At 43.8% G+C, this 26,762-nt stretch overlaps 2 protein-coding genes across 4 annotated transcripts in view; one reads left to right on the top strand and one right to left on the bottom strand.

Annotated features, from left to right (window-relative positions):
* The window catches only part of fbxl16 (F-box and leucine-rich repeat protein 16), a 39,865-nt gene extending 34,974 nt beyond the window's left edge, over positions 1 to 4,891 (top strand). Inside the window, exon 7 of the mRNA XM_056402299.1 lies at positions 282 to 4,891. Coding sequence (XP_056258274.1) covers positions 282 to 430 — 149 coding nt within the window. The 3' untranslated portion in view covers positions 431 to 4,891. The remainder of the gene's footprint in view (positions 1 to 281) is intronic.
* A 4,852-nt stretch (positions 4,892 to 9,743) lies between these two features.
* The window catches only part of septin12 (septin 12), a 69,797-nt gene continuing 52,778 nt past the window's right edge, over positions 9,744 to 26,762 (bottom strand). For all 3 annotated transcript variants that reach the window (XM_056401220.1, XM_056401221.1, XM_056401222.1), the window contains 8 exons: positions 26,334 to 26,462; positions 20,798 to 20,879; positions 19,094 to 19,231; positions 18,888 to 19,005; positions 17,114 to 17,209; positions 15,877 to 15,973; positions 15,199 to 15,250; positions 9,744 to 14,001 (listed from right to left, as the gene is read on the bottom strand). In XM_056401220.1, coding sequence (XP_056257195.1) covers positions 13,836 to 14,001; positions 15,199 to 15,250; positions 15,877 to 15,973; positions 17,114 to 17,209; positions 18,888 to 19,005; positions 19,094 to 19,231; positions 20,798 to 20,879; positions 26,334 to 26,462 — 878 coding nt within the window. In that variant the 3' untranslated portion in view covers positions 9,744 to 13,835. The remainder of the gene's footprint in view (positions 14,002 to 15,198; positions 15,251 to 15,876; positions 15,974 to 17,113; positions 17,210 to 18,887; positions 19,006 to 19,093; positions 19,232 to 20,797; positions 20,880 to 26,333; positions 26,463 to 26,762) is intronic.

Here is a 26,762-nt window from a genome sequence, read left to right as displayed (position 1 = left end):
ATTGTTAGACAGACAAACAGCAGCTGCCAGAAGCAGCTCCGGCAATTTTTTTGTTTCAAAATTTTACATTTTTAATTCTGGTAACATTATGGTGTTATATTTGTATTATTATTTTATTCTTGCAATATTATGACTGTTTTTCTTCATGACTCAGGACAAACAATACACGATATTTAATATACTTAGAAGCCTCATTTTGCACACACAGGCCTCATCAGTGTTTTGTGGCTTCAGTCACAGGAAATGCTAATGTCCCCCCCCCATTATTTGCCCCCCTCCAGGCTGCCCCCTGCTGACCACCACTGGTCTGTCAGGCCTCATCCAGCTGCAGGAGCTGGAAGAGCTGGAGCTGACCAACTGCCCGGGAGCCACAGCTGAGCTCTTCAAGTACTACTCCCAGCACCTGCCCCACTGCATGGTCATCGAGTAAGACCACTGACCCGCCCCACTGACCAACCGACTGACCGACCGCCATACTTCAACCTTCCTCCTCTTTACTCCTCCTCACTCTTTTCTCAAATGCTAGCCAGGAGACTGTACCACACCGTTCCTCATTACCCGCCCCCTCCCTCCCTCCCTCCCTCCCTCCCTGCCCCGCCCGTCTTCCTCCACACCCATTGAGTAGACTGACCCACAGGCGGACAGAGAGGCAGGAAGGCAGATGATGGTACATGCCAGACCCAGAGGATGATGGGATGGCGTTTGAGCTTGGTGTGAACAGATGCTGGAGTGCAGAGCTTGGTGTGACGTCTTGTCTGGCAGCAAGTCTCTCTTCAGAATCGACAGACGGATTTAGTTCGGAAGCTTCTCGACAGACTTTGATTTTTTTGAGCTGAGTGGACACCGAGGGGAGTCACATGTGCCGACACACGTGCTGCGCAGAGAGATTGAGAAAACGGAAACAAAGACCTCTGTGTTTGAGCTGATATGGTGGAACTCACGCACATGCGCTCATACACTGTAAACACACTCGCACACATACTGTATATGGTAAGTGAAACAAATGTAAGTACTCAAGACCATGAGTTCGGACATTTCTATCCCCCATCACTCGGTGTAATATAACTGCTGTTGGTGTCAGGGTTCAGTTTTCTCTTGCTCGGAGAGAGACACCGTACGTCAGCTGGACAAACAGGAACTAAAGGTGCAGTTCAGGAACTCTCTCTCTCCCTCCCTCCCTGTGTGTGAAGTGTGCGTCATGGACTCACAGGTTCCCGTCTTTTTGGGACACCACCACCTTTTTCCATTTCTGTGTCTTATCAGAAATCAACAAAACTTAAAAAAAAAAAAAAACAAACAAACAACTGTTTACATTGTTTTTTTTGTGTTGGAGTTGCACGCTTGATTGGCTCATTTGTTTCCTCTTTTTCCCTCCCTTCTTTTATTTTTTTTTGTACATGTGTTAGTTAATTTACAGACCTGAAGGAGAAGCTGTGGTAAACTGTGAATGTTGTGTTGTTAATGGGGAACGCGTCGCTGAAGGAGCAGCCGGTCACACAGAGAGCAGAGCCTCTGCTGCTCTCTCAGGACTGAATCATCTGAACAGGTGAATGTGGTTCTTTACTGACAGCCATGATGTTTCTCAACTAAACTCAGTCTGATGAATAACCTCAGTCAGCAGCAGATGAGATATTATTCATTTTAAACGCTGATAGAAACCGGTGACGTTTAGTGTTTGAATCTGAGCTGCTGTGGTTCTGAAGCTGCTTGTGTGTGAAACCCCCCCCCCCCCCCCCCCTTCTCTCGGCCAAGTCCGGTTTACCTGAAAGGTAAACAGAGGATGCCAGAGGATTTCAGTATTTAATATTAGAGCAGTTCTCACAGTGTCCACTACAGGCCAGGGTTAGAGAGGAACAAGAGCTAAGGATTATGGGAGTTTTCCCTACGAACACAGAGTCAGAGAAACTTTTAAAATCATGTTGAAGGATGAGCCTAGTTTACCTCAGTGAACTGATGACAGTGGGATCACATGACTCCTTACAGTCCTGACTGAGCCCGACAGCATCGTAACATCACAGAGTTTATATCAAACTAAAGAAGCTGCTTTTCAACCTGGTAACATTTCCTTTGTTGATGGTTGGTTTATTGGTTTGGTAATGTACAATTTGAAAGTGCGAACTTAAAAAGGAGTAATGGAAACACGTGACTCCAAATGTCGCAAAACAATGTAAACACTCACATGAGGTGGTTTTTCAGACTATTAGACAAAGAAATATTGAAATAGAAACAATTTTTTTCCCATTCATGAAGCCAGTCCCGACTGAGAGGCAGAGTGCTGGAAATCTGTCCTCATGTTTAATTGGACTGATATCACTAGAGGAGCAAAGCCAGCTTTATTCATACAACATCACTCAATGAAAACCATATGCAATTATGTTTTGTGCAAAACATCCAAAAATACGCTCTAAAGTACTGATGAACAGCAGTTTGAAATATTACAGATCCTGTTTGTAGAGCTGGGTATCGAGGATTGAAACATGTCACGTCATGCGATACCTCAGGAGTAAATGAGTAAATCTCATCAGCCTCAGTGAGCCAATCAGCATGCAGCATGCTCGGGCCAGGATCTAATAATGCTGGTGATTGGCTGTTTATTTACATGAACAGTCTGAGTGAGTAAAGAGACTGAGCTTCAAAATAAAACTAAAGTAAAGCTAAAACTTGTACTGTGATGTGTGTTGTCATTTTATTTGATCAAATTCGTATTGAAAGAAGTATTATTAAAAATTGAAGTCAAGGTCTCAGCATCAGTAATGATACCGGAAATATTTGAACGATACCCAGCCCCAGTATATGTAAACCTAGTGCAATAACATGAGCATATACATACACACATACCATATACCATCTCTAAATCTAAGTGAGCATTTCAATAGATGGAGCCTGTTGTAAGGAGGAAGTTACCAGGTCTGTTTATTTCTACCTGGGTCTTATTGTTAGAAACCACTAAGTTATTAGGTTGTAAACAAACCAACAGCTTATTTGGAAGAGATGCTACAGGTTCCAGGTTCCCACACACACCTAAAACCGAGCTAAGCTAGGCTAAACTTCAACATGCCTCGACTCGGACTCAGTGTTAGAGGGGAAAAAAGCAGAAGTTATTGGTGTTAAAAGGACAAGTCAGTCGTCGTGTTTCTCCCCGCCATCATCTGACGTTCAGAGGAAGTGGACGAGCCCGGCGGTGAGCCACGGTGCTGCTTTCACCTCTCGTGTGTCCTCAGGACGTCGCTGACCGCAGACTGAGAGGACTGGATCAGTGTCAGCCGGTATTAGGTTTGTGCCAAACGCATCGGCAGCAGTGCATGAAATGTGGCTGGCTGCCTGTGACTGAAGCGGACTGAGTGAACTGTACAGACACGGCAGACCATGCATGTTTTTTAGTTGGTCTGCGTTTCTGTTTGAAGGTTGTTCTGCATTTCTTCATTGTACATAAGTATATTTATTTATTTATCTATTTATTTATTTAAATTAATTTGTGTCTTGTTTATGTGATTTATTTATGGAACAGACATTTTTAAAAGGGTTTTTTGTTTTATGGAACTTGCTTCAGATTTGAGCCTGAATGAGCTTATGCATTAACTGCTGGTTTTGTTTTTATTTTTTTTTTATTTTTTAAGTTTTAAATGATTTTCTGTCATTTCAGGCCCCCAAGTGAAATAATCTACTCATGACACCAGTGACCGTTAACATCATTTATACTGATTCGAAGATTTTAAATCTTCATAATGAGGATATTTCCCTCTGTGCAGGTGTGTGTCAACTCCATATCACTGTTTGTCCCTTTGTTCTTAGTGAAGGACCAAACAGTGGTGATGAGTTATATCTGCTGTCATTGTTCTGAGTGTGGTGATGATTTACATGAAAAGCATTTGAAGTCTGAGATCGACCTCTGTCACGGCTGAGCGATGTTTACCAGAACCTACGGAAGCTTATTAGTGACGAAACCGTTAAACCTGAAATAAAAGAGCATGATTCAGTGAGTTAGCTTTAGCACTAGCTCTGTGCTCGCTAGCTGTGGTTTGGGAGAGCTTTGTGGTGGCATGATACAAGACAACCTGAGGATGACAGGTGTGCTGATATGCAGTGGTACATTTTCATTATTCTAAGCATTAGACTTCACTCATTAACGGCCTTTTGTTATTACTGTAACTATCTGCTCAGATGGAAGGCCGCCACCTAGACGCAACACTTGATGGGTGTTTCATATTGTGTCCTCTGGCTTGTAGCTCCAACATCACCTCTGGAGCTACAAGCAGAGTAACTGTAGAGTTTCATTGTTTTCAGTTTGTTTACTATTTATCATTAATTGGCTGCTGCTGAAATTGGCTAAAATTGTACTTAAGTTTTGGTTTGACACAACTAATGACTAACATCCCCTAAAATGCTTATTCATTTTTTGAATTTATTTTGTTTGGTTTACATTGAGCAAAGTTAACAGTGATTTTCTTTATACTCTGTTAATTTAAAGTGTCAGATGCTCAAATTAAAAATCAACACTGCAGAGTTGTTTATGATGAAATTGTTGAACAACATTGGTCTGTACTTTATTTTAAGCAGCTCTGCTCCTGCACTCTCAAACCCTGGCTCACAATCTGATCACTGATCAGCACACACACGTCTCGTGCTCTTTCAGTATTTTAGCTTTTAATGAGCTTCTGACGGATTCAAATGTAAGTTTACATATCATGAACTCTGACATCTCAACAACTAACAACAGACCTTTCTGAGGTACATAATCTAAAGTACATTTTCTAAGGTAAATACTTCCTGTCACTTCTATTACTGTCTACAGTCTTTGGTCTACATCTGTCACCATTTTGTTACAACCCTTGTACAGCACAACTTTAAGTAAGCAGTAAAATAAATACTGACAGTTTACTGATAATGTTGACATTGGCAGAATCTGTGTGCTCTTTCAGTGTCACTGTGTTTGTCCCACTGGTGTCTGAACTCATTCTGCTCTGATTCCTCTGTGCATTGACCACCAGCAGCTTCTCTGCTCAGTCACACCAACATCACAGAAACATCACACCAACGTCACACCAACGTCACACCAACGTCACAGAAACATCACACCAACGTCACACCAACGACACAGAAACATCACACCAACGTCACACCAACGTCACAGAAACATCACACCAACGCCACACCAACGTCACACCAACGTCACAGAAACATCACTCCAATGTCATACCAACGTCACAGAAACATCACACCAACGACACAGAAACATCACACCAACATCACACCAACGTCACACCAACGTCACAGAAACATCACACCAACGTCACACCAACGTCACACCAACATCACACCAACGTCACAGAAACATCTCACCAACGTCACACCAACATCACACCAACGTCACAGAAACATCACTCCAATGTCATACCAACGACACAGAAACATCTCACCAACGACACAGAAACATCTCACCAACGACACAGAAACATCACACCAACGTCACAGAAACATCTCACCAACATAACAGAAACATCTCACCAACGTCACACCAACGTCACAGAAACATCACACCAACGACACAGAAACATCACACAACGTCACAGAAACATTTCACCAACGTCACACCAACGTCACAGAAACATCACACCAACGTCACACCAACGTCACAGAAACATCACACCAACGACACAGAAACATCACACCAACGTCACACCAACATCACACTGACATCACAGAAACATCACACCAACGTCACACCAACGTCACAGAAACATCACACCAACGTCACACCAACGTCACAGAAACATCACACCAACGACACAGAAACATCACACCAACGTCACACCAACGACACAGAAACATCACACCAACGTCACACCAACGTCACAGAAACATCACACCAACGTCACACCAACGACACAGAAACATCACACCAACGTCACACCAACGTCACAGAAACATCACACCAACGTCACACCAACGACACAGAAACATCACACCAACGTCACACCAACGTCACAGAAACATCACACCAACGTCACAGAAACATCACACCAACGTCACACCAACATCACAGAAACATCACACCAACGTCACACCAACGACACAGAAACATCACACCAACGTCACACCAACGTCACAGAAACATCACACCAACGACACAGAAACATCTCACCAACGTCACACCAACAACACACCAACGACACAGAAACATCACTCCGTCACAGAAACATCTCACCAACATCACAGAAACATCACACCAACGTCACAGAAACATCACTCCAATGTCATACCAACGACACAGAAACATCACACCAACATCACACCAACGCCACACCAACGTCACACCAACGTCACAGAAAGATCACTCCAATGTCACACCAACAACACACCAACATCACACCAACGACACAGAAACATCACACCAACATCACACCAACGTCACACCAACGTCACAGAAACATCACACCAACGTCACACAACGTCACACCAACGTCACACCAACATCACACCAACGTCACAGAAACATCTCACCAACGTCACACCAACATCACACCAACGTCACAGAAACATCACTCCAATGTCATACCAACGACACAGAAACATCTCACCAACGACACAGAAACATCTCACCAACGACACAGAAACATCACACCAACGTCACAGAAACATCTCACCAACATAACAGAAACATCTCACCAACGTCACACCAACGTCACAGAAACATCACACCAACGACACAGAAACATCACACCAACGTCACAGAAACATTTCACCAACGTCACACCAACGTCACAGAAACATCACACCAACGTCACACCAACGTCACAGAAACATCACACCAACGACACAGAAACATCACACCAACGTCACACCAACGACACAGAAACATCACACCAACGTCACACCAACGTCACAGAAACATCACACCAACGTCACACCAACGTCACAGAAACATCACACCAACGACACAGAAACATCACACCAACGTCACACCAACGACACAGAAACATCACACCAACGTCACACCAACGTCACAGAAACATCACACCAACGTCACACCAACGACACAGAAACATCACACCAACGTCACACCAACGTCACAGAAACATCACACCAACGTCACACCAACGACACAGAAACATCACACCAACGTCACACCAACGTCACAGAAACATCACACCAACGTCACAGAAACATCACACCAACGTCACACACCAACGTCACAGAAACATCACACCAACGTCACACCAACGACACAGAAACATCACACCAACGTCACACCAACGTCACAGAAACATCACACCAACGACACAGAAACATCTCACCAACATCACACCAACATCACACCAACATCACACTGACATCAAACCAACATCACACCAACGTCACAGAAACATCTCACCAACATCACAGAAACATCACTCCAATGTCACACCAACAACACACCAACGTCACACCAACGTCACAGAAAGATCACTCCAATGTCACACCAACAACACACCAACGTCACACCAACGTCACAGAAACATCAGACCGACATCACACTGTCACAGAAACATCACACCAACGTCACACAAAGGTCACACCAACATCACACTGACATCACACCAACGTCACACTGACATCACAGAAACATCACACCAACGTCACAGAAACATCACACCAACGCCGCACCAAGGTCACACCAACATCACACTGACATCACACCAACACCACAGAAACATCACACTGACATCACACCAACATCACACTGACATCACACCAACACCACAGAAACATCACACTGACATCACACCAACATCACACTGACATCAAACCAACATCACACAAACATCACACCGACATCACAGAAACATCACAGAAACATCACACCATGATCAAACTCAAAGGTCAGAGATGAGGACTCACTTCCACAGAGCACAGCAATCCCATCAGAGCAGAGGAGGACAGGGAGAGGGAGGGGCAGCAGGTCTGAGGAGTACTCCAGTCCAAGAGGTACAAGGAGGGGATGATTAAGATCCTGCCACAATTCGAGACCACCACCTGCTAACTCACCAGGGACCAGTAGAAGCACCTCAGTAGGATTCAGATGCAGATTTTCTCAAACTAAAGCATGAAACTTTCATGTTCATAATGTTTCATATTTGGAAGAATCTGACAGTCACTGTGTTTTAAATAGCTACTGTAATAATCAAGATGTCATAAAGGGGTCAGACAGACATCCAATACACAACTAACAAACAGGTGCCTACAGTCAACAGTCAACAGAGCAACATGATTATTTGCAGCCCTGTGTCCTGGAAATTACGCGTCTATACGGCTAAACTGCAACAGGGGTATTTCCTGTAGGAACATATTCACTGGCTGGATCACGTTGAGAGACAACTGAAGCTACTTTTATAAGTGGCTTTGTTGTGGTGGATGGTGGATGTACAAAGATCAGCACTGTGACACTAGAGACCAGGTTCACATTCAGTGTCTTATCTGTGGTTCAGTCAACGTCAGCTCTTTGGTTCAGGTCAGTGAAAGATGGTGGTTTAGGTTGAATGTAAATAAACAGGTTATTAACTTTTTCTGTATCAAACCTGACCAGCTTTCTGGGAAGAAAGAAATAAAGAAAAAAGACTTTGAAAAATCTTAAAAAACAAATAAAAAACAAACAAATTTTCCTTCAAAGAAAAAAAAAAAGTTTCTTTCGTCAGGATTTTTCAGAAAGTGTTTGTTTTTGTAATACTGATTTCAGCCACAAGAGGCTGAAGTGCAACACTACCCCAGTCTAAATCAGACCAAAAGCATTCATGTTTTCCTTGTTCAAATTTCTCCATGCACAATAAACACAACATACATATAATGTGTGTTAGCAAGTTGTGTAACATTACTGTTCTGTTCTGTCTTTTGGTCAGAAATTGATCTTAATCTGTGAAGAGTACAACAACAAGCTCACACAAGTGATAAGCTGTGATGGAAAAATGGATCACATAAGATTTTCATCTATGAGGTTGGGGTTTGAGTCTCATTATATTTACTGATTTAGTTAACCTATTCTTTTCACTATTTTCTTTATTTTTATTTCAACCTTTTTATCCAGAGAGCTTGAAGGAGACTTCTCCCATGTACAGGAGCTGCATGCTCTCCTGTGCACCCTGAATAACAGGCACACACAGACGTCTGGTCACACTGAGACAGTAAACACTTACAGCTTGCATCTCTCTCTCTCTCTCTCTCTCTCAACATTTTTCATAGCAAACATTCTTACTTGTCACAGCAAGAGAAACAGACCTTTAAAGCCAGGACAAAGAAAGACCTTAAGTCTTGCCAGTGCCATTGTAAAGTCTCATTAAATGTTGATCTGGTAGGATCTAATGAAATTCTGCATTATGGGGAATGTAGGCAGACAGAGACCAACTCACTACTCCTACAGACCCAAGTTTTTTTGTGTGTTATGTTAGTTAGCTGTAATAATGCAGGAGCATCCTTTGTGATATTGTTGAATATAACTTTGAAAATCTAAATAAATGTGCAGTAAATCAAATAACCAAACCCTGGATGACAGACGAGTGACAGCCAGCAACATTTGTTGTATAAAGTTTTAGTATAAGAACAACTTTATTGTGATAACACGCAGTGAACCAGGGCTCTTCTGAGGCCCCTGGCGGTGCGGGGCCGCAGAATAGACGCCCTTTTTCTAGTTGGTGCTTAGCAGTGGTGAAGTGGAAGTAAGGTCACAGGGTGACCAAAACCATCAGGTTCAATACAACGACTTTACACTGGACTGAGAAAGTGACAAGTATTTATTTATAAATCAACAGTGTTAACATGTGTATCATTAATACTAATAAAAAACATCAAGACAATAATCATACAGAACTGTTAGTATATGTATAAAACACAGGGGTGGGAGGGTGACAGGGGGGTCAGGATACAGAGAGGAGCAGAGAGGTCAGAGGTCAGGAACACTAATGTCTGACATGCAGTACATGATCTGAGCCAACGTGACTGTGGAGGGTTTGGAGTCACTGTGGACGACAGGTGACCGCAGGTGATGACAGGTGACTGCAGAGGGAAACTGACAGTTTGGATGACAGGTAGTTAAACCTCTACAAAACAGACAGCGACTCATCCTCTGTTCTTTAGTTACACAAAATGTAGCAACGATGCTAACTGTGACCATGCTCATGTGTAGTTAAAGGTTCCCTGTGGAGTTTTCTGACATGCAGCTGACAGCGCAGGTAACGCACTGAAACATGCAGCATTGTGCCAACAAAGGCAGAGAAGAAGAAGACTTCAGGATGGAACTTTAAAAAATGCTTCATGAGGAAGTACTTTACACTTTTACTGGACCTCAAGGATTCAAACAGAGATTTGGTGAGTAATACTGAACTCCACAGGGTACCTTTGACTTACTTATACTTCTTTAGCTGTCAGCTGAGCATGCTTCATCATCCAATCATTAACAATCTAACTGTTGTAAAATTCAAACCCTGCCACATGAGAACTTGTTGTCGTCTTTTCTCATGTCACAGGAGAAACAGCAGAGATGTAAATAATACAATGAATGACGGCTGAATTCCATTAAGCTGCTTCAGTTCACCGTCGCACAGTCAGGCCTTATCAGTGAGACCTGTGCTTCTACTGCACATCTCTAACATACATAAAGATGAGTCATAAAACTGCAAACAGACAAAGCACACACATGTAAGAGCAGTGAGTCATTAAGATAAACTACAGCAGAAAGATCATCTCGAGATGGAGAAAGTCTCCGGCACTCCTGGACCGGACTGAACCAGACCCAAACCCGACCTGAAGCTATATTTGTTGTTTGAAAACAGATGACTGACATAAAGAGAGAAATTTCTCTATAAATTGCATCTGAAATAAACCAAATTTGAATCTGACCCACAGTCAAAGCTTGACACAACAACGTGGCTGGGAGAACCAGGTTTTGGGTTGGGTATCAGAACTTCACAGACCACATGCAGATCAAGTAGCTGATTACCTTAAATACTGATGATTACTGCACAAACTGTCTGTAATGATGTTGTTTTCTTATAGCTTGGTAGCACGTGTTCCATGGTTCAGTTCTGGTCTGCAGCTGGAGGGTTGAGTACTGAGGAAACTGGACTCCACATTACACTTTATATACTGAGAGGTGTCTAAAATATCTATCATGAAGCAAGACCAAGGCACAGACAGTCAGACTTGAATCCAGCTCCAGCTGCTCAGTCACCAGTACAGAACTGGGAACCACTGGGAATGGAAGATGTAGAACACACAGCTTTTTCTTGGATAAAAAAATATCTTTGGAATATTTGAATAACAAACGTAACTGAAGAAATGAATTAACTAATGACGGCAGGCAGAAAACATGTAGCCTGTGCACATGATAAAACACGAATCCAACCATTACAGAACATACTGAAGTGAAAACTGTGAGTGCTGGGTAATACAGTCTAACACACTCACACTGATGTGGATAAATGTGAAAATGCAGGGTCTCTTTTATCCTCCACACATCCTCTGCTGCCATCTCGCAGCAGCTGCAGTTCTCTGTCCCGAGCCTCAACACTCCAGGGGCCAGATGCATAAAACTCTGCGTAGATTCATGACTAAAACCATGTGCACGCACAAAACCAGAAAATATTCATGCACATTCTCCTCATCAGAATTAGAAAGCCGTGATCTAAACATGATTCCACTTCATCAGTCTCACTCATTGACAAATTGGGCGCATGTGCACGAGCCTCATTTCCACTCTCACGATTAGCCATAAATGGATGGAAACTCTCCCTTAATCCATCAGTTTGTATAAAAACACTGTCTCCACCACAAGTGATCAGACAGAGAAGAAAGACGATGGTGAATCTGAGGCTCTTACAGATGGGAGGTAAAAACCTGCACCAGTTTACTTTAGTACAATCACTCTAATGTAAAGTCCTGTTTCACTCTGAACTTCATCTATTGGGACCAGAGAGTCTTAATGAGGCTCCAACACTGTGATCAGTAAATATTCATATAGTATCAAACAGCTACAGGATGACTCACAATAAATAATAAGGACATTAAACAACGCTGAAGGAAACATTGAGCACAAACAATTATTTCTGTTTATGAATTGTAAAATTGTTATTACTGTGGAAACGGCAAAAACTTGTACTGATAATGACTGCCAGCTCCGTGAAGTTGGTTATGTGTTCACACGGTCATAGGAACGTGTGAGGCGACGCATTCTGCGTTTATGAAGACCAATTTATTTTATGAGTGGGAAATGGTGTCCGCATCATTTATGAATCTGGCCCCAGCTCTTCACAGTGCACAGCTGGGTGTGGTCACAGCTACACTCCACGTCAGGCAAGCTACATGCATGACGCTCAGAGAGAGAGCGTTTGATTGTGAGATGAGCTCCATTTAAACACATCGGGAGTTAAAATAATGGAAGGGGGGTGGGGGGGGCAAATGTCAGTGTTAGGCTTGCCCTCATGGCTGCTCGGTGTCTGTGGATGTGTCATGTGTGACAGTAAGACACTCAGCGTAGGACGTGCCTGTGGTGCTGGTAGTGGGTGCTCAGGGCACAGGGGCCGATCGACCTCTGACTCTTGACACACAGCTCTGGCGTCAGCGTGTTTGACAGACTGGATCACGGGGATCAGAGAAACCTGATTTCTCCTGGAGAGCACCTATCATCTCTCTCAGGTTTTCTGACCTTTTGAAACACGTGAAGACAACATGTGTCTTCATATTTAGTCCAAAGTCTCACTCAGGCCTCAATCATAGTGGACAAGCTGTTGTTATTACACGTCTTTGTAGTCTGATTGGCGGAGCGTAGTATGAGCAGCTGGAAGTCCTTGTGGCAGACGTCCGCACAGAGCCTCTCCTACATCCTCTTATGAGGACAGTTAGGTCACGTGGACCCTCGTGTGCTCATAGATGTGGAAAGTTTAACACTATGTTAAATCTGAAACTAACACAAAGTGTCCTGCAGAGGTCTAAAGAAGTTCAGATCACTGAGCCTGAAACCTGGTTACTGATCTGCTGCATGGATTTACAGTAACCTGGTTACTACACTGGTTTTAATACAGCTACTCTTTACAGGAGTTAGAGGATAATCACTTGCATCATGTCTCTGTTATTTTGGCACTTTCACTGTGGACTACAAGCTTAACAAAAAACATATGTGGGCCAAAAAACAGCATCAGTGTCCTCCTAGATTCTAATCGTTTAGTTTACCTTCCCTACAGTTACATCTTTTGCCATTAACTCCACTTTCTCATTAAAAAGCAACTTAAATCCAACCTGCACATCGCCCACAGCGGGTGAGACGACTCGGCTCTCACAGGGTCAAACAGTCTGAATGAACAGGGCAGCAGTGGACACAGCGGCGGGAGGAGCTCCGTTCACCTGCTTCAGGTGGCTAACTGCTTTGGCTGTTGTTAAACCCACGTGACCTCATCAGGAAATGCTGCCAGACGTTTGTTAACTCCTGTGTGAAGTATGCGGACACACAGATACTCCACCCCATGTGGCGGTGAACATGAGTATTAACCTGCAGCCGCAGCGGCCTCAGGTGATAGGGTCTGGGCTGTCCACATACTTTTGACACCACTGATGTTTATGTTGTGCTGCCTGCTCCCCGCCCCCCCCCTCCCCTGCACTACATGTCACCATCCTTCCAGAAAACACATACCAGCACACATTCAAAAATATATTCATATTTGCTGCACTTCCTGTGTAAAACTCAGACAGTTAAAAACGATCGACTAGTTGGTCCCATAATGAAAAACAAAAAAACAAAAAAAAAAACAAAATCATTTCTCCACCTCATGTTTGATGTGGTAAAAATAGCTCGCTCTGATTGGACGATGGACAGATCAGAGGTGGCTCTCTGATTCACATTTGTCAGCAGTCCCGTTCTCCAGGGGCCAGGGGGTCAGTCCCAGTTCACTGAAGTCCATGTTGCTCTCGTTGAGCCGTCGTACGCGGTAGGTCTCGTAGTGGATGTTGTGTGTCACGTCTTTCAGGTCCTGCAGGTGAGACCTGAGTAAACACACAAACACAAACATTCACCACTTCATATTCATTTTCCTCTGAATCACCCCCGTACACACTTCATCAGAGTTCATTCATTCGTTTTTTATTCTTATTTCATTTTGACTTTTTGTTTTCAATTTCAGTTTAGTTTTAAAGTTTTTAAAGTAGTTTTGTTTGTTTAGTTTTGTTTTTATTAGTAAGTCCTTTGCTGTTAGGGGCCAAAAATGCATAAATTTTTTTCTTTAACACTTTTTGTCAAAAGGTCATTTTGAAAGAAAGTATTAACACAAAAGATTTATTACAACTTGAATAAAACACACTTCATCTGATGATTCACACGGGAGACATTTCAGACGTCCGTCTCATACACGTCTGACAGAACAACAGCATTTCACCTGTGCACCTTAACAGCACCTGAACTGTACTGTTACGCTTCACATTTGTTTTACTCCATTACTCCTGCCTAACTACAACAGCCTATACTCAGTACTGTCCCTGAACGCATCCTGCACAAACAACAAGGACTGAGGTTTAATGCAATCCTGATGTCCCCACACTGGACACCCTGCACAGCTCAACTACGGCTGGATTCTGTCCAGGAAAATCATAAACACTGATGGAAACAAGACACAACCATGCTGGAGCCCAACGGGGACCACACCCCTGCAGAACACTCCGCAAGACACCCTGATAAACAGTCGTCATCTCCAGTTAGCCCTGAGGGAGGTAGAGCCCAGCTCAGACAAGAAAATAACTAATGATCCGGTGTAAAAAGTGTTTTTAATACCGCAGTCGTACAGTGAGTCTCTCCATTAACAATGCTGCACTTGGTTGCTTCTCTCTCTCTCTCTTAGGCGTGAGAGAGAAGCCCAAACCTTGGATCCAACTCTCACACTTTAGGTGTGTCCGGGAGTGGTTGTCTCCTGTGTGTGTGTGTGTGTGTGTGTGTGTGTTTTAAAGAGATTCTAGTGGGAACACAATGACATGCAAGACAAGAGTCATTACAGTGGGTGCACTTCAGAGCCACCTCTGCACTGATCAGCTCTTTACAGTATGAGGTGTATAGTTAGTCTGGCAGCCATGAAGTAGCCTGAGCTTGGGTCATGTGACCACCTGCTGCCTGTCACATGACCCTCATCTTAGTCCTCACACACGACTCATATCCCACCACCTGTATGAAGAATGAAGCGCAGTGACACTCACCTGATGAGCAGATCTCTCAGGTTGGCAAACTCACAGTGTGCCACGTTTTCAACTGTGGAGAGAAAAACAGATTCATTGGTCATTACAATGATGATACTGACATACAGAGCATTCAGAGAGTCTGTGTGTTGTATTTAATATCAGAGTCACAGCGATTTCTCTTTGTTTGTAGTGAGTTTGTATCAACATGTTTCAACATGTTTTCCTCTTCTTCTGTGTTTTATTTGAAGTGTTGATCCATAAGAAGATATATTTGTGGTTTTAAGAACCAAAAACCATCTCAGTGTAGTTTTACATCTCCTCTCTCAGCCTTCTCTCTGGAGCTCTTGTAACAACAGGTCAGTCAGCCAATCAGAAGAGAGGAGGCTCTGAGCCTCCTGGTGATGTCATAGAAACTGTTCACGCCAAATCATTTTGAAAGAGCAACTGCCAATGAGAAAAGTTCAACACTCGGGCGACATATGATGTTACTTTATCACTCACTTATTACTATTTTAATTTTGTTGTTGTTGTTGTTGAGACTTGACTGTTTTCATGTGGTTCAGGTGTTTCACTGAGGACGGAGCTCTCTGCTACATCCACATGGAAACACCACTATGGACGCAGACATAGTAACAGAATACACACATACACACACAATGTTAACCAGGAGAGTATGAAGTAACACCGAGGTCTTACCTTCAATGATTCCCCACTTTGTTTTACGGCCCAGCACCTTGTTTCCATTCACCTGGTGCTCCTTGTCGGTCCCCACCACAGCGAAGGGAATGCTCTCCTGAACACACACAGTGAGTCTCAGTCAGGTTTATATGAAGATGAGACATTTACAGTGTCTCCAGTCTCTGCACAGTCAAGACAACTAGCTCACATAACAGCTGCATATCATAACGAACAGTTTCTTTATTCGGCTGTTAGAACAGGAATTATCAGCCACCTTGAGCCCCACCTCCCACTCAGACCCCCACCTCCCCCTTTGCATTGTGTGTATCCTGTTGCCACCAAGTACAGTGGACCAAAGACATACTGTATATACATAGATGTTCGCTTCAGCCCGTTGCTGCGATGCATCAACGCCGCCGCCATATTGGACCGGGGTGAGACTGCCCTGTAAACAAATAGGGATAAACAGAGGAGCCGCTGATTTTTCTGGATAAAAAGCTCTATAATATTTATATTTCTCAGAATGGTGATAGTTTAGGCTGTAATCACTGCTTTCCATCAGGAGGAGTGTGTATCAGTGGTAGGTTTACATGAACTGAATTACTGACATGGTGGAAAATAATTCACTGTCATTAAAAAAAGTAAACATAATGTACAGTGTCATAATATAAAGTGAGATGTAGTATTATATAACAGTCTCATACAGCAGTATATCGTATTATTATTATTAATATCCTAAATACTACGAGGTGTAACGTGAATATATTACAACATTATAGCAGCAGCATAATATTTGAGTAGTAAAAATAAATAGTTAATGTAATATAAATAGTAGTTTAATTGAGTAAATACATTGATACACACTCCTCCTTATGGAAAACAGTGATTACAGACTAAACTATCTCCATTCTAAGTAACTGGAGACCAAACTTTTATTTATACTCCACGTAGATCATAAACCCTCGAATATAAAACCACTCATTGAAATCGATTGAGAAATATAAACATTTCCTTTTTTCGGTGCTTTTTATCCAGAAAAGCTGCAGCTCCTCTGTTTATTAATATTTGCTTACAGACCAGTCTTACCCAGTCCAATATGGCGCCGACGTTGACGTAGGATCCAGCGGCCAATGCGGCATCTATGTATATATGTCCATGCGGTGGACTCAGCAGGCTGGCGTTACAACATGAGCACAATATAAACTAAAATTAATATATTGAAACCAGACCGTCAGCCGTCACTTGCAGACATTACCCTGATCCTCTCGTTGAGTACGTGCTCCTCCGGATCCTCGTCGTACTCTTTCTGGGGGTAAACATGAATCCCATTGGCTGCCAAGTCTTGTCTTATCTGTCAAAAGGTCAAAGGTTAAACACAGGTCAGACGGGGTCAGGTCCGGTTTACACTGACAGCTACGGGCCCTGTTTTCCAGTCACGGTGCTCCGACAGTTTGGTATCGGTGCTGGTGCACAGGCGGAGCAGAGGGGACGCCAGGAGGGAGGGTCATCAGATGAAGCAGCACAAAAAGAGATGTTGGTGTTTCGGTTGGAAAAACTGGAGCAGCATCAATCTGCTGCCAACCTCATTATTCTGTCAAATTCTTTGAGCAAATGTGCAGCGTCATTTAACTCACTCCAGCCAGTGAATGTGTTTCAAAAAAGAATGTGTGATGCGTTTAAAGCAAGAACTTAAATAAACGAACATGACTGACAGTATCTGCCATGAAAAGTTTCTGATCCTTTCTTCATTAAATCCCTGCAGCACCTGAAGGCAGCAGGACACTCGTGGACACATCTTTTATAGCAACAGTAGCATTTCATGTGTTTTTCTTCAAACGCATTAAGGTGTTTTCACATTTTAAGATATGATGTGACCATTTATGACATGAGAGATCTTGTGATTGGCTTAGCTGTTTCAGAGTGATGAGACCTGTGATGTGATTGGTTGAGAGGGAATTTTATAAATCACCACATCCTCCAGCTGATACTCATCCTTCACTCTGCCCTTTTGCTCTTTGGACCACTTAACCACTAAAATAAAAACTCACGCACCACCTATCTCCTCCAACATCCCCAAAAGCAACAGGACTACTACTTCAGTAGTATTAGCATAGCCACCTGGGACAGGTTAGTTTGTTAGGACGGCGGGAACAGACAGGATATGCGGGGATAGACAGTAGTAGAGAACGGCATGCTGCAAAGTGTACGGCCCATGTGGCAAGTGCCCTAACTACTCGGCTGTCGGGCCACTTGGCCTTTTGATCAGCGTTTTAATTATGAACAACCCCTGCGCCTCACACACTGCACGACAACATATGGTGCAATTTATATAGAGTCAAAACTGTCACACGCGCACGATCTGCGGCGGGATGTCATCAAACGCACTACGACTCTCAGTCGTGGTGAGGTGAGATGTCGGAGGTTTCATTTGATTTTTCTTTTAATTGATCCGGTCTCAACCTGCCGGTCCATGATCTTGTCTGTTGTCAGTGTTTGATAGTTAACAGGATGATAACTGGTGACATTTAGCATCAATCCCAGGGCAGGCTAACTGTTAGCTTCATCCACTTCTCCTTTCAAACGTCACGCTGATCGTTGTTGATGTACTTCATATAATATAAACGGTAAACTGGTTACAGTGAAGTCCAACAGCACTGTTAAAACAGCCAATTCAAATAATGATTGAATTTACATGTGAGTTGATTTAATATTGAAGACAACGCATTAACACTACTCACTACTATAGGCTTTGTGGTCACTCAGACAGTTTGAGAAACACTTCGTTTAAAACATGATGTTTGAACAAGTTTCCTGGCGGACCACCAGGGGTCACTTGAGGACCACTGGTGGTTTGATGCTTCCAGAAAGGCTGCTCTACATGAAGGTCAACATGAGGGCGGAACAATTGCATGGTGTCAGATTTATTTTGTTCATGTTCCACAGTTAGAACATCAGAAACTGAGAGAAAACAATCTTCAGTCGTGTGTGTGTGTGTGTGTGTGTGTGTGTGTGTGTGTGTGTTCCCTCACCCTCTCCTTGAACTCCTGTCTCTCCTCGATGGTCAATGTGTCGGCTTTGGCGATGACGGGTACGATGCTCACGATCTTCCCCAGCCTCTTCATGAACTCCACGTCGATGGGACGTAACCTGGAAAACAGACAGGTCCCCGGTCAGCCTTCATGAAATACTTGACTGAGACTGTAGAGCACAGCAGAGTGTTACGCTGCTCCCTGACCTGTGTCCTGTGGCAGGGAGGAAGTAGATGCAGCAGTGGACTCTGCTGTCAGGTATTCTCCTCTTACGGTTCACGTGCAGCTCCTCCCTCAGGTACTTCTCATACTGCTCATTGACGTACTTCACTATGGGCTCCCAGCTGAGGAGAGAGGAGAGGAGAGGAGAGGAGAGGAGAGGAGAGGAGAGGAGAGGAGAGGAGAGGAGAGGAGAGGAGAGGAGAGGAGAGGAGAGGAGAGGTTATCCTTTCTTATTGTCAGATCCCATGAAAAGACCAAACCAAGTGGAGCTACAGCGGCGGCCACAGCGGCGGCCACAGCGGCGGCCACAGCGGCGGCCACAGCGGCGGCCACAGCGGCAGCTACAGCAGCAGCTACAGCTACGTGGGGACTGAACTCTGAAGCTTCTGTTCATGAGACCGCAGCGCTCACCAACAAAGACTTCACAACTCTCAGAGGGAAACCGTTTGAAGAGGGATCGAAACCAGGAATGAAACCACGGTCAGGAGAACGGGGTTAACCATCGAGCTGATGAGGTTTTTCACTTTTAGAGAGCACAATCACATTTCCTTGAGGAGAAAATGTGAACTTGGGCCAATATTTAAGCTGAGCATGGGAATATATTGCTTCTTAGATAGAGTTGTGTTTTCAGGGTCATGAAGGAAGTACACTGATGTGTTTCCAATGGAGCGCTGTGGCTCAGAGGATCTAGATACACGAACCTGTCAATACGAGACATGAATAGTTGCTCTCAGTCTTTTCGTAGAATTTGCTGACATTAAGAAGAATATAGAAAATCACTAAACCTAGGTTCTAAATCAATCTCTTCAACTTTGCTCCGACATTTAAATTCCAATCCAGATCCTGGTCAATCTCTTTGTTTCCACTGACACCAATAAAAGGATATTTCACTTTCATATAGTGATCACCATACAGAGCAGTAAGACGGTAGGTGTTTGAGATGTTTACATCCATGAGGACACAGAGGACAGAGCAGGACAATCATCCTTAACATCCAGAGAAGACAGTGCAGATGGTCGTACAGTTATTTAGTTATACAGTTATTCACAATGATATTATCCAGTTCTGGAGATCACCATCTCCTCCTCTCATCTGTCCTCTCTCGTCTCCTCTCATCTGTCCTCTCGTTTCCTCTCATCTATCCTCTCTCATCTCCTCTCATCTGTCCTCTCGTTTCCTCTCATCTATCCTCTCTCGTCTCTCTCATCTCCTCTCATCTGTCCTCTCTCGTTTCCTCTCATCTGTCCTCTCTCATCTCCTCTCATCTGTCCTCTCTCGTCTCCTCTCATCTGTCCTCTCTCGTCTCCTCTCATCTGTCCTCTCTCATCTGTCCTCTCTCATCTCCTCTCATCTGTCCTCTCTCGTCTCCTCTCATCTGTCCTCTCTCGTTTCCTCTCATCTATCCTCTCTCGTCTCCTCTCATCTGTCCTCTCTCATCTGTCCTTTCATCTATCCTCTCTGGTCTCCTCTCTTGTCTCCTGTCATCTGTCCGCTCTCGTCTCCTCCCATCTGTCCTCTCTCATCTCCTCTCATCTGTCCTCTTTCGTCTCCTCCCATCTGTCCTCTCTCATCTCCTCTCATCTGTCCTCTTTCGTCTCCTCTCATCTGTCCTCTTTCGTCTCCTCTCATCTGTCCTCTTTCGTCTCCTCTCATCTGTCCTCTCTTATCTCCACCCTCCTGCCACTTACCAGTTTTCATTGTTGATCTGGTCTCCAAATCCCGGAGTGTCGATCACTGTCAGCTTCATTTTCACCCCCTTCTCTTCAATGACTACACAGAGAAGGAAAGAGGATTGGGGGGGGGATTACAATCAATCCATCAAATCAACATGCTGAGGTGTCAAATCTGCAGCCAGTGAGCAACCAGGGGAGAAAATCACAATTCAAATGCGTGTGGACCACATCCTGAATGTAGCTGGTTTCTAATGAGAGCTGTGATCACTTCTAACTCAGTACACACCCTGGAAACATTTCCCTTGTGCTGTGAGTATTTGCAGCTCATGTGTTGTCAAACCGATGAAGATCTTTTCTGAAGTTGTTTGTGTTTTGTCTGTTTACATGTGCTTTCTAAAGTTGCAGTGCGTTGAGCCCTCAGGGCCACCGTAGTTCCCAGGTAAAGGAAAAGAATAAATCACAGCAGAGACACTACACACACTGCTGTCGAAGAAAGCTGGTGCTGAGGGCTCAGGACTGGACGGACGGGAGTGTGTCGGTGAGACGATGAGATCGCAGTGACACCTTCACTGAGTCGGGTGGGTGTACAGCGTGCTCTCACGTGTGTGTGGCCACGTGAGCGAGGAAAGTAAAGGCTGTCATTTGAGACCACTGCCATTGTTGAGTAAGCCCACAAGAATCCCCTCTGAGCGGAAGCATGACAGCAAACATCTGGAACCTGGTTATTAAGGTTTTCACTAACCTGCAATAAAGTCCCTGTGTGTGGGAGCCTACACCAGTCAGCCAGTCAACACAACACAACAGCACAGTAACTGGTTTCTCTGGTTCACACACACACACCTCCAACCAGAGGACAAGACACACACCTGACTGCCGAAGCCTGGTTAGTCTGAATCTAACTGAGTCTGTGCTGAATATAATAACAGCATATAACAGGAGGACAGTGTCTCCATCCACAGGGGCCACAGGGGTCACAGGGGTCACTGATGGTCTGATGAGGATGATAATGATGTCACAGTCGCCTGATCTCAGTCCAGTTGAATTATCTATATATATATATATATATATATATATATATATTATATATATATATATATATATATATATAATATATATATATATACTGTATATTGTATATTGTTCTACTGTTTCTACCAAATGAGAAAATCAAAAATTAATTGGCATAAAACCAAAGTTGAATGATTTTGGTTTGATTTGATTTTCTGGCTTTTTTTGGAAAGGAAAGTGATCAGACCACGTGATTTCGTTTCTTCTTTTTGGTTTAGAATTAAAACTCAAATAAAGTAAAACCATCTGAATTCGGTTTTTGGTTTCAACCAAAAAGCCATATGATAAAAGCCACAAACAGACCATGTTTTTTATTTGGTTTTGAAACAATTGATAAATTACAAATGAATTACAGAATCACTCTCTCTCTCTCTCTCTCTCACACACTCAGACACACACACTTTGTAATGGGCTTTACAGTTGTGTAACTGCTTCTGGTTTCCTAGGATTTATTGGCATTGAGGAGTTAGCATGTCATAGACTCCAGGTATGAAGCTTCGGGGAAGTTTCCACCAGGAGAAGAAGTTTTTTTTTTTTTTTTACAGAAACAAGATCTTGGCGTCCCGAGGCCACGAGCCCAAACATCTCTCAGCGTGACCCTGAGGCCGCGGTGGTACACGTAAAAACTCTTTGTGCAGGTCCGAGTCAGAGGTGAGAATCTTTACCAACGAATGACACGGATCACATACTGTAGAAAACACAGCAGAGTGACCTGACAGTGTTCCACCTGTGATGAAGGGCTAAATGTCAGCGCTGGCTCATGTAGGATTTAAAGAGAGAAACAGAACCAGATCCACTTTCATTCTGACTCTGTGATGTGGAGACGAGCCTCACTTCCTCATCACGCCGCCTGGACTTCACGGACACACTCCTGATCTGAAGTTACTCTGTCCACACAGCAACATCTCTACCTCCTCCAAGGACCTTCTGTTTTCACATGTCAGGTTTGTCAGGAGGATTATGCAAAAATATGGAAGTAGATTTGTTTCAATATTATTTGCGTGAGCAGATGCAGAATCTGTAAAAAATAAAACACCTTCCACAAATACAAAAAAATACATTTGTAAACTCACAAAAATATCTTGCAAATATAAAATGGATCTGCAAATACACCAACAAATTCTACCAATAAAAAACATACCTGTGAAACATTCAGTTCATTTACAAATAAATGAAAAGCATTTGTGAATATCTTCTTAACATTTACAACTTTCAATCAGTTTTCACACACACACACACACACACACACACACACACACACACAGTTTCGAAACAAACAAAAATCGACTTCTGTCACTCGGCAACTTTCAGAAAACATGTGATGCTGACGCCTGCTGTAGATCCTGCAGTTTTCTATGAGCTGGTTTTTTCCCCCCAAATAATCGGTGACAAGCGATGTGCACTACATAAACAGTTGTATGATATGAAGTGACAGGACCTGGATCTGAGACGAGACATTTTTGTTGACATTTAAGTCCATTTCTCAGGAGATGACGTTTGGATCCTGGTGTTAAAAAAATCAGACATATTGATGGAGTTGAGATCTGTGAGCTTGTACAGTTCGGTGCAGCGTGTGTGGGATTGTTCGGCCTACATACGAGTACATGGACTGCACAGAGCTTTTCTAGTCTCATCAACCGCTCACACACAGCGCTTTACACAACAAACCGCACACACACCCATTCACGCTCACAGACACATTCACACACCAGCATCACACCAGACACAGTCTGGGACAGTGAGGATCTCTCCACAAGACAAAGGCTTCAGCACGCAGACAGGAAGAGCTGGGAATCAATCCGCCGGTGACGACGGCGCCGCCCCCGCACACATGACAAGCTCATCACAACAGCCTCCATGATCCTCTAACAGTATCAGTTTGTGTTAACCTCTCACAAAATGACCAAACAAACGATCCCTCCTGTCACTCTCACTAATCCTGCCGAGAGTCCGAAGAACGCAGAGAATGATGGGAAGAAAACCTGCGGTCTGCTTCTGAATCATGACCATATTTAGTCTTTTAGCTGTGAAGCTGTCAGCTCAGCCCGACCGATACGTCTACACCAGACCAGAGGTTTTCATGTTTCTGTGTTTTAAAGTTTAGATGTGACATGAATTTAAACAGTAGACAACCTGAGACAGAGAGAGAGAGAGAGAGAGAGAGAGAGAGAGAGCGATGGAGAGCTGGAGGGACCCATGAAGAAGAGCATTCCTCTGACAAAGAGAGAGTGTGTGTGTGTTTTGCTTCCATGGAAAACCTCAGGCCAAAAACATGAAGTGTCATTTATCTTCTGAAGTTCCTCCACACACACACACACACACACACACACACACACACGCGCACACCCCTCCAGTTCTTGCTGGTGTTGACAGTTTTCATGTGTGACTCTCACCACCTTCATAAATTGAATTCCTCCACCCACTGACAAACAGTCACAGCGTGTCTACCTGCAGAAAATCTGATGTGAGGTCACATTAAAAACTGTGTCGACTGAATGTAGCTTCAGTCAGAAAACACTGAGTCCACTCCTTTAATTAAGGCTAATGACATGAACAGGATTATCAGAGAACCTGTGAAGACCAGAGCCTCCTCAGTTCTGGTCTGCGTTGTGCCACATGGTGAGGAACTGACCTGAAGTCAGAAGCCAGTTTGTGAGACTTCATAACGAGAGCATCGTCAGGCGGCTGAACATGAACTCAGAGGAGGTCCAGGTAGAGTCATACCGCCAATAACAGAGGGAGCAGTGACGACACCGGGCACGGCTCACTGTTCAAACAGCCTCACACTGAAGAACAGAAACCTCTTTCTGCAGCTTCTACCATCTTCACAACAGCAATAGTTTAGCAGGAAATGCCGACTGTACTCGTGCTCATACTCAAGTTTAGCATGCTAGCGTTTCCTAATCTGTGTCATACCAGCGCAGCATGTAGCTGTGTCCCAGTTTAGGGCCGCATCCCTCAGAGGCTGCAGTTGAAGATCGATTGTTTCACATCCGCGTGACTACACTGAACCATTTGATCAGAAATGCGTCCTTCTTTTCCTGGGCAAAGAAGGATCCAGTGGGTGGATCCTTTGCGGTCCAACCTATCCCAAGATTCATTGTGCCAGCAGTAATGAGAGCAAACAACACCGACAGAGAGTCTGAGGTTTACACTGTTAAATGAACTAGTTCACGTTCATTTGTTTCAGTTTTTCTTTTTTTGTGATGTCATCAAAGGACAACTCACTATAAACGGAGGAATCTCTGTCCGTTGTCACCTGATCCACGTCGAACTTTGTGCGTGTGTTGCTGAGGACCTGAGAAAAGTGCAGCGTCCACTCAGTGCGGAGGTTTTTGGAAAGAGCGGTTCTTCAGAAACATTAAACAACAGCGGCTACGTTAGGGTTGATGACGTAAATGAGTGAAGATGGCTGCACCTGGTCAAAGCATGGAAAACAAGCTGCAGCTACAAAAGCTCACACAGGATCTGTCGTTACAGTCTGTGAATTGTTTCTAATAAGAGATTCCACTAGAATCACCTCCTGGTGGTCGTCTGCCTCCTCCTCTCAGACTAGTTTCAGGTTACAGCCCTGTTTATCCAGAGTCACAGAAAATATGAACCATTTGTGTGAATATTTGTCATAATTGCTGTGAAGTCTGGAGTAATGGCTAAAAAGTGTTTTGTGAGGAGGTCACACTGACTTTGACCTTTGACCTGACCACCAAAATCTAATCAGCTCATCCTTGAATCTTAGTGAATGTTTGTGCCAAATTTGAAGAAGTTCTCTTCATGGTGTTGCCGAGATAACGCTTCCACGAGAATGAGACGGACGTACAGACAAACCTTACCCATAATGACCTCATACACCTGGAGATACGGAGGTGAGGGCCTCCGCAGTGTATCTTATATTATCTTATTGTATCATCACGTTACTGAAACTCAGTCTCATCACATCCTGTAGATCAGAACAGGAAATTCTGCCTGGTTATATCCTACAGGAAACAACTACGACTCTGAAAACACTGTCAAAAAAACATCCGCATTTAGGTAAGGAAAAAATATGAGAAGAGTAACCAGGCTTTAACTCTGACTCCAGCCAGCAATCAGGGATGAAGCTGGGTGTGATCAGAAGCTTTGTGGCACCTGTAAACACACCTGGAGTGCACCTGTACATCACTGCAGCAGGACTGAGGTCAGCAATAACAAGACTCTAAAGGGGTGTTGAAAACAAACAAGTTTTATACAAAAGGGGGCAGAAGCTGTTGTGTGTTTCAAAACCTTTTGTTCTCAGAGGCTCCTGTACAGAAACTGTCCCTGTGAGAGCAACACAACACACCTGAGCCGCTCAGGCAACACAGCGGCTTCCTGGCAGCTTAGCCAGGATTCCCGTTAGTGAGACAGGAAGTGAAAGGAAAAGAGAAACTAAAGGAGGAAGTGAGATGAGACCTCTGTTCTAGTCCAGTGTGTGTGTGTGTGTACGTGTGTGTGTGTGTGGACTCACCGTGGCTGACTGAATGCAGTTTGACTGTTTTGCAGATCTTCTCTTCGTAGCTGGGCGTGCAGGACTTGCGGCTGACTTTGGACTTGAACAGAGTGTTGACCAGTGTGGATTTCCCCAAACCGCTCTGACCTGCATACACACAACACCAGTACTGTTAACCACCGCCACGTGTGTGTCAGAGTGTGTGCCTGCTCCATCAAATAGTGTCAATACCGGATAAGAATTTAACTGCATGGTCTCCAGATGAAGTGTGTGTTGGTGTTGAGGCCCGTGTGATTGTATAGTTTGACTTGTTAGTGACCAATCGTTGTACACCACTTTTCATGATGTGTTGTGGGATACTATGAGTCCACTATATAGGGTATGATAATTCTCACTATACATACAGACAACTCTACAAAATGGTGAAGTCCCTATATAGTGAACTAT

The sequence above is a fragment of the Seriola aureovittata genome, chromosome 17 (assembly GCF_021018895.1).
Source record: "Seriola aureovittata isolate HTS-2021-v1 ecotype China chromosome 17, ASM2101889v1, whole genome shotgun sequence".
In the NCBI taxonomy this organism is placed as follows: Eukaryota; Metazoa; Chordata; class Actinopteri; order Carangiformes; family Carangidae; genus Seriola; species Seriola aureovittata.
This window is presented reverse-complemented; position numbering and strand designations above follow the sequence as displayed.